We start from the raw sequence: 15,404 nt of genomic DNA, 5'->3' as shown, positions 1-15,404 counted from the left end.
AATACCTCAATTTATTAAAAAAATATCATTAATTAGATTTCTTTCTTTCGTTTAGCTGCAGAATGCCTGAAAAAAAAAAAAAAAAAAAGCCTTATTTTATTCCAGATTGGGCAGATTCTAATCTCAATCTTCAGTGGAAAAAACAACTCCTATTATATTTGTGTTTTCGAGTGTCAAGGTGGCTTTTAAGAAGACACCTTACACAAATTAAATTTACCTAAAATCTAACCTAACTATTTAGCATTGCGTTGTGATTTATAAGGACCGGATTAGCTTCGTGTTGAACTGGTGATGATCATGAGTAATAATTAAATAAAACATACATTTGTTATCCAATGTATATATCTTAAATTTTATTAAGTTTCTTAAGCGGAAAAGTAAACAAAATTATCAAACAAAGTATACAAAGAATAATTAAGAATAAATGTCCTCTGAAATTTATTGAATAATTTAGTGAATTTGCTACACGATACAAATAATACCATAATTAATTTACCTCTTAGCACAGCCAACGTACATTACGCGGATAGACTGGAATTTTCATGAAACACACCTGGGAAACCTGGAAAAGTCAGGGAATTTCATTCTCTTGTTTGAGTGGCAACCCTGATTCTTGTATTAAAATTGTTTTGAACATGTTTTACGAACGAAGATTTAAAATAAAAGCTTGTAATTTATGTTTATATTAACCAATTGAATAACACTAGGTTTTATTATATATATATACGAGGGCTATCCAGAAAGTAGATTACGTTTTGGAATAAAAAAATAAACAAAGTATAGGAAACAAATTTTATTATATACAGATGAAAGCCACACTCAAATACTACTTTTCTACATAGTCACCATACAAATTAAGGCATTTATCGTAGCGATGTACGAGCTTGGAAATTCCTTCGTCGAAAAATTCGGCCGCCTGCGCCTTCAACCACTTCGTTACCTCTTCTTGCAGCTGTGCGTCGTCATCAAAATGCTGCATAGCCAGCCACTTCTTCATTTTCACAGTTCACATGTTTCACCCATGTTTCGTCACCAGTAACGATGCGATCGAGTAAAGAGTCACCATCCTTATGGTAAGCGTCCAAAAAGTTCAACGCTGCAGCCATTCGCTGATTTTTGTGGTCCTCTGTCAAGATTTTTGGAATCCATCTTGCACAAAACTTGTGGTAACCAAGCTTTTCGCTGATGATTTCGTGCAACAAACTTCGCGAAATTTGTGGAAAACTCAAAGAAAGTTCCGTTATTGTGAAATTTCAATTTTCACGGACTTTAGCATCGACTTTTTCGAGAAGTTCGGCGGTCACTATGCTGGGTCTCCCACTTCGATCTTCGTCGTGAACATTGGTTCGGCCATTTTGAAATCTTATGACCCACTGACGCACTCCACCTTCAGTGATAATGTTGTCCCCATACACTTCACGAAGCTGCCGATAGATTTCTATCGGTTTACAGTTTTTTGCAGTCAGAAACCTTATTACTGAGCGCACCTCGCGGGATTTTCAATTAACGCAGACATTTCAAACCGTCACAGTATCTGAACGGAGCACAGCACGAACCTCTCACTAGCACGGCTAGATGCAGACTGAGCTGCGCAACGCTCTGACCCCAAGATGGCCGCGCTAGCCCCGCCCCTAGCGGACACAGACGGAAACGTAATCTACTTCCTGGATGGCCCTCGTATATGTATTGAAATTCAGCAATGCAATTTTTAAGAAATTTGAAATGATTTAATGACGAGTTAGACAGTTTATATTCTTTAAAATGCGTTTTCTGAGTTTGCATTTTTTCAATAAATCCTTTTATTTAATGTCCTAAAACTTATATAATAATGGCCTAAATTATTTAATATTTTTACCGCTTACTTAAAATTATATAATTTATAGAAACAAGGATGGGTTTTGCAAACTACTGAAAAGAAAATTTATTTGAAGTGAAAATGTGAATGAGATCATATTTGTTTCAAAGTTTTTACATAAAAATGTGTTTTTATTTTTTTTCAGAAACTAATTCATTAATTGCAAAATCGATCTTTAAAGTTATTCAGAACACTAATAAATATGATAAGAAAATCTGGGGAAGAAACATTGAATATTGTGGGAGAAAAATGACATTTTAATTGTTAAACTTCAAAAAATTTTAATTAAAAAAAATGCTGCCAAAAAATTTTGTTTAGCTTAAAAACATCTTGTCTCACAAAACCATGTAATGATATTCAATCTTAAAGTTCTTAAATTTAAAAAAAAAAAAAAAAAAAAAAAATCATTCAAAAGGTATCGAGTCACTTTGTCTCATTGAAGACGATATGCACGCCTTTAGTTTTAATTTGAACGGTATTTCTGGAATATCCAGCATCAGATAACCTTGTCTGTACTCTTTTACAAATTTCCGTATTTCATAAGGTTCCAAGAGGATATCTATTCCCAGCTATCTTTCAAAGTGGTTTTTTTCACTGACAGTCCAGTGAGCAGTCAGTTGCATATCAGCCATGTTGTTTGTTAAAATTAAATGAACAGCAATATCATGCAGTGCACGATATTGCTATTTATTTCATGCAGTATATTGCTGTTTCAGTATCGTGCAGGGCACTCTGAGCAGGGTAAATGGGAAGAGTTAAAGCTTGTTCGCCATGTGAATGGGACACGTTGGAAGAACCGGTTTCCACTACTGTTCAAATCTGCTTTTGTGAATGGGGCTACAGGGACCAGACTAAAATTTTGCTGAATGGCCACCAAATTTGCCAATTTCTCACGAAATTTGGTGACAAAAAATTTGTCGTCCAAACTATCACCAACTTGGCAGTATCTCTCCAATTTATGGAAGTAATCACTCATTTAATGTTAAATAGACTTCACCCTGTATTCATACTTTTCTGGCAAAGCTTTGCTTCTTTAGATTTTCACGCTACTTTATACAGAAATATACAACAGTTTCACATGTAATTTCATTAAAATTATTGATATATGTACAAAATTCACAACACTATACTTATACATGCACAGTGAAATCTCTCATAACAGCCAATTCCCTGAGATAACCATCTCTTAAAAAATTTTTAATTATTTCTAAGAATATAATTTAATAATGGTATTGAACATTATTTACGATGTTCTGGAAGGTGACCACCACCTTAAAAAACGTAAATTATCTGGGATCATGGATAACATTTAGGGAAGTTTCATTGTATGTATAACATAAAATATATAATTTATCAATTTTGTTTTTTAAATTAATCTTTAGGAGGCTAAAGATGCTATTGAAAAAAGTCTGTCACTTTGGTTACCACAACATGAAGCTTTCAGAAATGGTGAATGCAACCCTATAACAAATGATCTTGAAGTAAGCAATTCAGTTAATTCATTTTAATATAGTTATAATTATTAATGCTATTATAATTGTTGTGAATTGTTACTAAGCTAATTAACATGTGTCAACTTTTTAAAATTACAATACCAAGAAGGGGGGGAAAGCATATTTTTTAATGAAATGATTCACAGGTAATGTTGGCATTTACAGAGCTGTGCAAGAATATTTTTTGCTTTAACAGTCTGTAATGTTTAAAGTTTTTTTAAGTGACAGCAATGGTTTCTGTAAGTCATGAGATTGAGAATATCTTATCCAGTTGGAAACCAAAAAAGTCTGTGGTTCACATCCCAGTGAAAGCATAGTTGATTTTCCACATTCCTTCCTCCACAAAATGTAATAGTCTCTACAGTGGTGTCCAAACTAAAATGTGGTGGAGGATAATTTGTCACGAGCCGAATTTAGTTTACTGAGCCTCAAATCTCTTTCATTCACCTTTTGCATGGGGAATTATCACATTATCCATTACATTTCTTATGGTATAAGTGGTTAGCATGTCCACCTAGGACTTGGAAGATTCAAATCCTGGCAAAGGAAGAGTGTCTCCTGGTACAAATGTTGGTTCATTGTTCATGTATGTTCTATACAATAGTCTGTGTAAGCCTTTGGCGAAGTTTGACTGCTCTGCTGCTACACCAATACCTTGGATTTCATTGTCATTGCTACACCATGCGACCATATTTGGCCATGTGGTCTACTGACATGCAGTCATGCAATTTTATAATCAGCTTCTCTGGTTTTAGCAAGGAGCATTCTCCATTGACAGTATGTATGCATCCTTTATAGTCTTTTATGAGTAGGAGTTTCACAGTAGGAAAATTCAACATCTTGAATCTCAGCAATTCAGCCCTGCTCAATTTTTCCCTCATTACATTTCTTTATCATGTTGGCATAATTAACTGAAAGGCTTTCCCTCCTGACTTCAGTTCACTTTTTCCAAAAAGCAACATCAAAATTAAACTATATTCTAGGCCAGACATTATAGAATGCATTGCACATTTTCCCCAAAACTGTGAACTATGTGCATTCTTTCTTTACATGTTTAGAAAGTTTTATGCTAATGCAATCATATTTGCATGGTGTGATTTTCACATGCAGCTGCATATGTTATTTAAGGCTTTCGAATATTTTGTAAATTAAAATTTTGTAAGCTTAAATGGAATGTTGACGCTTTTTAATGTATATCTAAATGTGTGTTTCTGAAAACACATCTTCAATGATTACTTTTGATGTACAGTTGATTTCTTTAATTTATTACAACAAAGCACATGTTCAGGTGAATAAGTTTCAATTTTTGATATAAAGTATATCGATTATACTTTGAAAATTAAACTGCAGAAATTACCAGTTATCAGGAGTGATTTTGGACTTGATATAGCTGGAGTTTCATATTTTTTACTTTTTTCAAATCCAAAATTTTTGGGATTAGAGAAATGACTTGTATATATAATCATTATGATATACTGTGTTTGAAATGTCATCTATCCATGATTAATTTTTATTGGTGCAGGAGCTGCAAAAAGTATTAAGAATTCTAGAAAGGTTGATCCTTTAATGTATTTTGAAAGAAGCAAATATAGAATTAGCTGGTTATATGCAAGAAAAGGTTTCCTTAAAGAACTTTGTCAAACTTAATAGCATGTAACCTTTTTTGTATTATGAAACTAATACTTGGATAAAATTAGCAGATAATTTGGAAAATGCCATTTCAGAAGATGAAAACATTTCTACAGCAAGGAGTCTAGAACTATCAAATATAATGTCATTTGCCTTATACGGGGGAAAACAAAATAACTGAGCAAACAAAGAAGCTGTTATCGTAAAGTTTTATGTTGAAGTATTCAGGCTAAATAAGAGCACCCAGTATTGACAAACTGAAATAAATTTGTTTTAGTTTCTTTTTTTTTGGACCCACTATTGAAGTGCATTTAATCAGATGGGTGATATGATGACAGAATGCTGTAACCTAGACAGACAACCTATATGCTGTAAAAACAGAAATATTATTTATTTTCATTAAACAAAAATGCTTGTGAAATTTTTGGATCAGAAAATTCTTCTCAAAGCCCTATTTGTAGTAAAGATTTTATAATTTATTCAATAGCCAGACAGCTTACCAAAATTATGTACATTTTTCCATGACCCATTCTTTTTCTGTAACCAGGCTTTCATCTAATAGGCTCATTCTAAATAGGCTTGAGCTTTCATCTTAATTGTTGAAGGGTTAAGTGAAAAGTCATTCACTGTCTATATCCAAATGGCTTGCTGATCATTCTGAATTTTCATTTGTTAGCACAGAAAGATATACACACAGCATTTCTTGGAACTTATCTCTCCTCTCCCCCAAAAGCAAGCTAAGTTTAGAAATTATTTTAAGAAATTCTGAAAAGACAAAAAGGTAAGTAACTTTGTGAAAGAATATAGTAAAAAAAATTAACATTTAAAAAATTAAAAATCATTATACTTTTTGCTTCACAAATGAAGTTGTGTGGAAATTTGTATCACATTAATATTCTGAATTATTTGTAATTATAGTGGTCTTTTACTCTAAGGTAGTTTACAGAATTTTTGAAATGGAATCACAGTCATCCCTAAATTATATTTTCCTTAATTCCACTGACTTTAATTTAAAAACAGTTTTAATTTTGAAATATTCAAAGGAAATTTGTGTGACAATGTAAGTTATAACGAGGAAAGTGAGCAGATTCTACAAAGAATTATTTCAGAATGTAGCCACAAGTAATGGGACGACCACAAGTTCCTTCAAGGTTTTCTATAATCTAATGCAATTTTTCAAATTATTTTGAACAGAAATACTGATAGGTAAAATTATAAAAGGATAAATAATTATACAAAAGATGCTTTAAGAACAAAATGAATACCTGTTGAAGCATAATACCAATAACCTGATGAATATGTATAAAGATGAATTATGGGGAAAAAAGAAATTATTAAAATAAAAATTACTTCATTTATAAGAATTTTATTTTTTTCTATTTAAAATAAAAACTCCTTTTTCCCAGGGCGCTCCATTGTAATATTGTGCCTGAGCTATTGGTAGGCTACGGTAAGAAAAGTGGATGAAATGCAATTTTTTAGTAACAGAAGTCATTTGTATCGTCATTGACATAAAATTACATTTGCTTATTATAAATTATATTTGTTATATTCAAGTAATGTTTTGATAGCAGAATAGAGCTCACCAATAAACTTTGGATTACTTGACCTTGCGCTTAAGTTGTAATGTTTCTGCAAGCCTTAAACCTTTGACTTCTAAATGGGACACATATGTCCAACTAAAAGTTTAAAAACTAATGGGTTAAAAAATACTTCCAATCTTCTGAATGTTAGGAATCATCTTCCAATAGTTGGAAAATCAAGATGCCGTTGTGCTCGTTGTACACAAATGAACATGGAGAAAAGAACAAATATGAGTTGCCCAATGTGTAATGTTGGGTTATAAAAATAACGCTTTACTCTGTATTATACGATGTAGAATCTATTTCATATAGTCACATACGATGTAGAATCTATTTGACATAAGTTTTCCAGAATAAAAGGTATGCTCATAGTAAGTCAATCCCTATGTGTTGGACACATGTATTCCACCATTAACTACGGCTGAGACATCTGTGTCCCAGCCTTTGGCTTGAAAATCGTTTGTCAAAAAAACCCATATGCTGAATTTACCTTATTCATGACATATTTTGTTCACTTGGATAGAAAACTGGGTAAAAATGTTTTAAAAAAAGTCGTAGTCAAAGGTTAAGATATTGCAAAAAGTCTTAAAATGTGTGTTTTGGGCGGGATGGGGGTTCTGTGTTGTATGAATGATAATCTTTGAAACTTTTCATTTATAAAATGTACTTGGTTGACAATCATATGTTTGATTTTCTTTTCTTTTCTTTCTTTTAATAATTTTGAAAGTGAAACAGAGTAAACTAAACTAGAATGGCATATGGATTATATATGTTTGTCTTCTACTTACATAACTTGGAATTTTGCAACAAACATAGGCCTGCAAATGTCATTGATGTTGAATCCATGTATTGAGTCACTCCATAAATTTGTGCGCATTTTGGTAGTTTTTTAACAATATAAAAAAACACAATTTAACATTTTAATCAATTATATATTTTTCTCCATTATCTACAATGTCTTGCCATCTTACAGGCAGCTTTTTTATGCCATTGCTGTAGAAAGGCTCTGGTTTTGATGCAAAAAAACTTAAAGTTCATTGTTTAGAATTTAATATTTTCCCCAGTAAAAAAATTTGTAAGGCACGAAATAAGTGAAAATCACTTGAGGTAATATCTGGGGAGTAAACAGGATGTGGTAAAAGCTCCCAATTAAATTCACTAATTTTTTGCAGCATTGTTCGAGCTGTATGCGGTCTAGCTTTATCATGATAAAACAACACTTTCTTGGTATTCACCAATCTTGGACATTTTTTGATCAATTCTGAGTTTAGACGGCAAAGTTGTTCACTATAAACTTCTGAATTAATCGTACGAATTGGTTCTAACAGTTGAAAACGTCCTGAACCGGGTTCATTACCAATGCTGCTTTTTCCAACTTAAAATTTTTTAAACCATTTCTGGGCAGTTCTTACACTGATAGTGTGTTCCCCATGTACACTATTAATTTTTATTGCTGCAAACCTGGCAGATTCACCACATGAAAATAAAATATGTAGCACAGCACGTTTGTACTGATTATCTATATTCATCTTCTATGGGTACTAAAATGCATTCGATATTTACGAAAGTTGGTGATGAACTGAATAATATGTTAGTCAAACCATGACAAGTTTCAACAGGTTCAAAATTGTATTGTTTTAGTAAATACGCCATAGTGAATTCCATGCATACTCTTAATGTGCACGAACTTATGGACTGACCCGATAAGCATATCATCACAGTGCATGAATATCTTTAGGCCCTAGTGTTTTGGAACTCATATAAAGGGTATTTTAACACATTCTCTGCCATCTAGAAAAATACTTGTAGTTGGAAAACTGAGTTTACGTGCCATTTGCGAGATAACTCATTATTGATCACCTTACCAGACTACAGTTCACTGCTGTTCTTAGAAGTTGACATGAAAGTATTTTCCAGCTTACAAGGTATAATTTTAAGATTTTTTGAGATGTGGAATTTCTGTTGATCAATCATTATCATCTTCACCTTGTTCTTTTCTGACTGTATAAAATCCCAGGCAAAGAAATTAAGAAGTGTCAGGTTTGTTGAACATAGAACCCATATTCATAAAAGTTCTTAAAAAAATTTGTTTTAAATCTCATAAGGAAAGATATATCAGATTTCTAAGGTTTAATAATATCATATATCCAGTTAATAAAACATCAGAACATGAAATTCAAATTAATTTATAGCCAAATGAAAAGAGAGTCGTATTGTGATGGATTTGACAAATATTAATATTAAAATTTAGAGGCATTTATATGTTGTAATTGGATAAAATTTTTTAATTGCTTAGATATAGAATGCTAACATAAATTATTAGAAGTGTTCTTTATTGCTATTTTGTCTCTTATCATTATTTTATTAATATTGTATTTGAAATTTCACATAATAAAAAAGATAACATATTAATTAAATCAAAAATGTATGCATATAATTTTTCAGTACTTTTCTGTTTAAAGGACATCAGTCCCCAGATGTGTACCAAAGTACCAAATATGGTAGCCTGTTTATATCCTACCATGAATAGCTGTGCAATGTCATCTTTGCAAATAAACAGGAAGAATGAACCTCAGTCTAGGAATTTTCTTTCCTAGATTTTTGTTTGTGTAAGTAGATGAGATGGCTGTTGCTGAATATGAACACCTGCAAGTTAACCTCAATTATAAAGTTATTGATCTTTATGTGGAATGCCAAGTGCAAAATTGCAAAATAAACATCAATGTGGCATTGGTTGTCACCATCTAGATTCCTTTCTTATTGAATGCGTATGTTGGTGATTGTATGAAATGATGCTAATGTTTTCGCCAATATTAAATGAAATTTGGCAATTTTGTGCCTCCTATGTAAACTGAAATTAATCTGTTCTGATAAGTTTAATTTCATATCATTCTAGATTTAATATAATAGTCATTTTTTTTTTTTTTTTTTTTTTTTTTTTTTTTTTTTTTTCTTTCATGAAGCATTTTATATTGTTAGGGTTGCCACCATCTAATTAGATTCTATGTCAATATTTATATTTGGTGCCAAGTTGCACTCTGGTAACAGAAAAGTACCAATTATTTGTGCTGAGCTGGCAGTTTCATGTAGTGTATGATGTTTTCAGAATGTCATCCCTGGATATGACAGCAGAATAAAAACTAGCAAATTACTTATTGAGCTGGAAATGTTCGAAGTGAGTTCTTAGTTTATATTCTTAATTTTCTACAGAATATACATGTTCCATTAAGTGACTAAATTTGTTTCATCCTTTGTGTGTATATATATATATATATATAATCCATCTTATGTATTTTTGACACTCAAATTACATTACTAATGTATTTAAGTTAAAAATCAAATGAATTACTAAAAGATTGTAATACATTTATTTAGTACTGATTATGTTTGACATGAAGAGCTTATGTGTTTGTCATATACACTATCTACCAATAAGCATTTAGGCACTGATACAACAGCCTATATCAGTGATGTATGTCATGCCTTCCACCACTAAATATCATGCCGGAAACAACATTGACATCAGTCATGTGCAAGATGCCATGAAGTAATTTCAAGAATGGTGAAATCAATGAGTATTCACAGAAACAACCATTCCTTAAGGGACATATCTAGTGAGCTGAATTATCCAAAAATGACAATTGCCTCTGTGATTCTGAAAGGGAAGGTGAGCGGTGATTGTCAGAATTCGCCCTGAGTTGGCAGACTCTTGAAACTGAGATTCATAAGACTAATAATTAATTATATTAAATATTCATTGTACTAGAAGCATTTAAAATTTAATTGATTCACATTATTATGAATTGGCTGAAAGCCGATACTGAAGCCTGCCAGTCTTTTCTAGAACAAACCAATTTTATAAGATCTCCTTTCTGAAAAAATCTGTATTAGTCAATTTTTTTCATGGAAATCTGTATAGAAACGCCCCATCGCGTAATCTATTAATATCAGAAACCTTTTTCTGATACCTTACTTTCAGTTATGTACAAATCGTAATGTTTTTTTTTTAGCTTCAGTTTGTGTATGGCCCCTGAATATGGTATTCAGTTTTAAAATTAAATGTATCAGAGAGGGTTTACACTTTTTGTATTTTATTTTTTACAATGAATATGGAATTTTTCTGGATATAAGTATAGAGACTGAGAAAAATATAAAGTTAAGTTTTGTAATTTTTATAAAATTTATCTTTTTAAATTTAAAAGTTCTAGATCATGAATATTTGAATCATTTAAAACATTTCTGTAACTTTAAGTATATGCCTATAACCATGGGCATAGTGTGTAATCTATTTAGATTGAAATTTGGTTGATTGAAAATCTATTTAGATGGAAATTGGAATTAACTGAGCCCAAACACTAGATCCACTGTAACAAACTTCAAGAGATTGAATGTTTGGTTCGCTATATCCAGTCTGATAACAGAAAATAAATAAATAAATAAAGTTTTACATCTTAAAATAGGACAAAATAAAATTAATTGATGAATTACCCAGTTTAGCACTGTCACAAAAGAAGTTATTGGTAACTTTAATTTACAAAAATTCTAACAGTTAACAATGATTATTATGACGCGTTATTTTTTTTCATCTTTTTCAGTTTCACTGTACAGTAATAAAATTATACAAAAAATTGCTTGCGATAAAAGTTATGGTTTAGACCCATCCCTCGAATTACTCATTTCCATCTAAAATGTTCATTTAACAATTATGAATGAGTATCAGCCTTGCATGGAGTGCTGTCTGACAGCTCAATAAAGAATTCAAAGGGAATCAAAGAACCAACTGAAACAACTTAGTCAGTGACGCAATAGAAATTCCTAAGATGTGTTTATTGTGTGTCTTGGTTTATCAAGACACACAATAAACACATCTTAGGAATTTTTTAGCATTCAATTATTTATTTAATAATTGAATGCTACATCTACCACACATAGCCTTTTTTAGAAGAGGAGAAAGATGGGAGAGAAGGGTGAAGATAAAAAAAACAGTAAAAGGTTTTTTTCATTATTCTAATAGCCTAAACGAGATGATTTTAAGGGTTAGTAATTTTTCATTTAAAAATTCTAGAAACTTTGTGGACAAATTTGAAAAATGGGAGGGAAAGGAAAAAAAAAAAAAAAAACTGTCAAAAATTTCCACAAGTTCAGTGCATCCAGTTCATATACACTTGGAAGTTCATGATAGCCACATAAAATAACATGTACAGAAAATTGGACCGGACCAAAATATTTGCCTGTTGTATCTGGGGGTGCGCTATAGCAGAGTTTGTAACAGTGTTAGAAATATTCCATAATAAAAATCCTATTTGACATTTTAAAAGTTGTAACTTCACAACTACTATCAGAGCTTGTCAACAGAATGCAACTTTTTTGTTATTTTGTCAAGCTGGGTTTCAGGAGGATCATCAGTTAATGATTCTGCAACTCTTTTAGTATTGTCTTTGGTGATGGTGAATCAAAAGACCTCTAATGTAACAATAATGAAAAGGAGTAAAAGCCCATAAACTTATCTAGCAAACTATCCCAGACAGAGTAAGAACACAGAATACTCTGGAACTTTCAACTGGAGAGAACTTGTGAAAATGTAAAGCAAGAACTTTATCTTTGGATATAAAAGCTAGTAAACATACTTACCTTAGTAAGCACATGGACTAACAGATTATTATTTCAATATAAATAATGCTTGATTGTTAATGTTCTTTTTTATAGTATTAATGATTATTGAGCTTTTTGTAGTTTACTAATAGATAAGTTAAGAACTCAATATTATAGCTTTTAATTATCTAGAACTGATAATGAGTGCAACCATTCTTGGCACAACTCAACACCATTTGCTGCAGTATCATCAGCTCAGTAAAATTAACAGCTTATTATCAATACATTGAAATAACAATAAAGCCTTTTATTAAAAGAGACTTGTATGTTTCTCTACTTATGTCTTACTCTGTATTTTTATGTGAAAGTTTTATATTTGAATTTTTATTTCTGCACTGCCCATATCAATTTGTGCAGAAGAAGGATTCATGTTGCTGTCATTGAATTACATCAGTTTGTTCCTTTAATGAAATTAATATCAAATATTAAATTTTAGCTTGGAATATAATTCTTGCTTAAACTTTAATTAAGCATATTTCATGTCTTTTTCTTCAGGAAGCTGTAAAAGTTCTGGATGGTCTTATTGAAGATGATGATGAAATAGTTGAAGTTTGGTATCTTCTCGGATGGACTAATTATCTACATGGAGATGAATACAAGCTTAATTCACTTTATTATTTTAATAAAGCAAAAAAGGTATATTTCAAGTTTAATTTTCATGGTATCATTTTTATATGTGAGTTAGTGACTTCTTATATTTTTAATTTCCTAATTTATTTACACTTTTTTTAAATATCTGGTTTGTGTTTATTGTTAAATAGGTTGCTGCCAAAACTGGTCAGGAAGATGATGATATGTTATCTCATATAAATGAGTTATTGGAAGAATTAAATGCTGCCTATCCTGATTATTGTGAGGATGAAGAAATTGAAAATGAATATAATTCAGATTTTTCAAGTGATTCTGAAAGTGAAAATAAAATGGAAACATAAAATCAAATTATATGTTTATTATTATTATTATTATTATTTCATTTAGAATAAACAGATTTCCAAGTTGCAGCCACAGAAGGTTAGGTGAGTTTGTTTTGAATATGTCATAGCATGCGAGGGCTATCTGCTTATCTAAGTCAAACACACTGGATATATCATTTTGTACTTTAATATCAATTCTATATGGAATACTGTTTCAGAACAAAATTCATTACAATTATTTTAGCACTTAAAAGTATTTTACTTAATTCAATATAATTATTATGATATTGGATTAATCATTTTAATGATAAATGTGCTCTATTTATGTTATGAAAGTATGAAAAATATCTGATATGGCCAACATATGACCTTCCGGTTGATCATCTGTTAACAAAATCTAATTTGTTATTCCAATAAAAGAAAGTTCTGGAATACAAAACTTGGGGTTATATTTTATTAGGTGTAAAAAATATTTTTTTATGTATACCAACAATCAAATGTTTTGCTCCTTTTATTAAAAAAATTGAGCAATTGCACTGGTTTTTAATTAAAGAAAATTAAGTGTTCATAATATATTTAAATACTTTGAAATGAACATCATAATTTAATTTTCTTTTACACTATTTTTATAATATCAACAAATCTAAATTCATCTGGGTCTGAACATATATCCCCATGATATTTAGGTATCAGTAAACCATGCTTAGTTTTGAGAATAACAGGTGAATAGTGATTACTGTGTGATGCGGAATTAGTAAAGCAATAGGTGTTTTCAAATTTGCTGTTTCATGATGGATGGAGCAGTGAGTAAATTTAGTTTCAGGTGTGACTCTCTTTATTTAAGAAATAACACTGGAATGTTTTCCTGTTAGCCTGAGCTCCATCACTGCATACGGCAAAGCACTTACTCTAAGGAATATCATTCTTAGACATAACATGGTCAATTACTTATGAAAATTTCATTTGCAGTTACTCTGTCATGAAGATATTTAAAAACTAAATACTCTTCTTCATTTATCTTCTTCGAAACGTATGTAAACTAATAATTGAACAAAGTTCATTATATCAGTACTTTCATCCAATTGCAATGTGAAATACTCACTGTTTTATTTTCTGAATAAGTGTCTCTTTTATGGAATTTGCCATTTCATGAATTCGTCGACTAACTGTGTCATTTGATAACGGAATATTATCAAATTCATTAGCTGCTTTTTCATTGAATAATGTTGAAATTATATCTTTAACTGCTGGTAATATGATGTTTTCTTCAATAGTACGAACCTGCCCAGTCTTGGCAATTCTTAGGCTTACTAGGTAACTAGCCTACAAAGCTTTTTCACTTGAAGTAACAAAATCTTTCATTACTTGTTTACTATTTTTGAACTCCAATAATTTCCTCTTAAAATATTCTTCAGTTTATTCTTTAAATTGGCATGCTTAGATTCAAGATGTCTTTTAAGGTGTTGGTGTATTTAATTATGGCAAAGCACTCAAGGGCTATCTGCCTAAGGGGAGGGATGCTTTCGTGGAGGACTTTCTAAGGGAAATTGGCTCGTATACACATTACACATGGGGAAAACCATGAAAACACCCATGCAGCCAGCCCGTTTGCGGGATTCGAACCTCGGACCGAACTACCAGTGTTCAGCGACTTTACCGCTCGGCCGCTGGTGGGCTTCGATGTCTTTTAAGAAACGATGGTTTCATACTTTGAGTGGATAATAGTTCACTGCAAACATTTGAGGGCCTGTTTCATCTCCATTCCAAGTAAACCGAAATGATAAGTAACATTCATTATATTATCTATAAACAATTTTTGTTTTCTTTCCAATATTCTTAGAAAGAATTCCTGGATCCTTCAGTAGGTGGTTATCCAGTGACAGAATTTTAAATCGTCTTTTTCAACTTTGATCAGAAATTCACAGTTTCCTCTGTGATTCAAAATTTGAATTGCAAAATTGTTTATTTAGGGAATAATAGCTGGTGCAGTTATCATATTTAGCTAATATTTTTGGAATGTTAAATGAATTAAATTTAGGATTACTAGGAAAAAATGTTAATTTGTTTACCTCTAGAGATAAAATAAAGGCAATGATAAAAAAACTTGAGCTAATAATCAAAGAATTGGATAATAGTATTTTAAGCTTTTTGCCACTTTTAAAAAGTTTTCTAATCAAAAAATAATTTGAAAATAGAAGGAAGAATTAGCATCTGACATTAAAAATCATTGTTTTTCATTGATAAATAATTTCAACATTTATTTTTTCGAGGATTATGA

At 31.0% G+C, this 15,404-nt stretch overlaps 1 protein-coding gene across 2 annotated transcripts in view; it reads left to right on the top strand.

Moving 5' to 3' along the window:
• LOC118180151 (uncharacterized) overlaps positions 1–13,151 on the top strand; it is a 54,051-nt gene extending 40,900 nt beyond the window's left edge. For both annotated transcript variants that reach the window (XM_085811725.1, XM_085811724.1), the window contains 4 exons: positions 3,238–3,336; positions 9,667–9,735; positions 12,708–12,848; positions 12,974–13,151. In XM_085811725.1, coding sequence (XP_085667851.1) covers positions 3,238–3,336; positions 9,667–9,735; positions 12,708–12,848; positions 12,974–13,144 — 480 coding nt within the window. In that variant the 3' untranslated portion in view covers positions 13,145–13,151. The remainder of the gene's footprint in view (positions 1–3,237; positions 3,337–9,666; positions 9,736–12,707; positions 12,849–12,973) is intronic.
• The last annotated feature ends 2,253 nt before the right edge of the window (positions 13,152–15,404 follow it).

Source organism: Stegodyphus dumicola, chromosome 2, assembly GCF_044657685.1.
Source record: "Stegodyphus dumicola isolate Sdum_Otavi_A_Nest chromosome 2, ASM4465768v1".
Classification (NCBI taxonomy): domain Eukaryota; kingdom Metazoa; phylum Arthropoda; class Arachnida; order Araneae; family Eresidae; genus Stegodyphus; species Stegodyphus dumicola.
The sequence above is the reverse complement of the archived record's forward strand: the minus strand, read 5'-3'. Positions and strand labels throughout refer to the sequence as shown.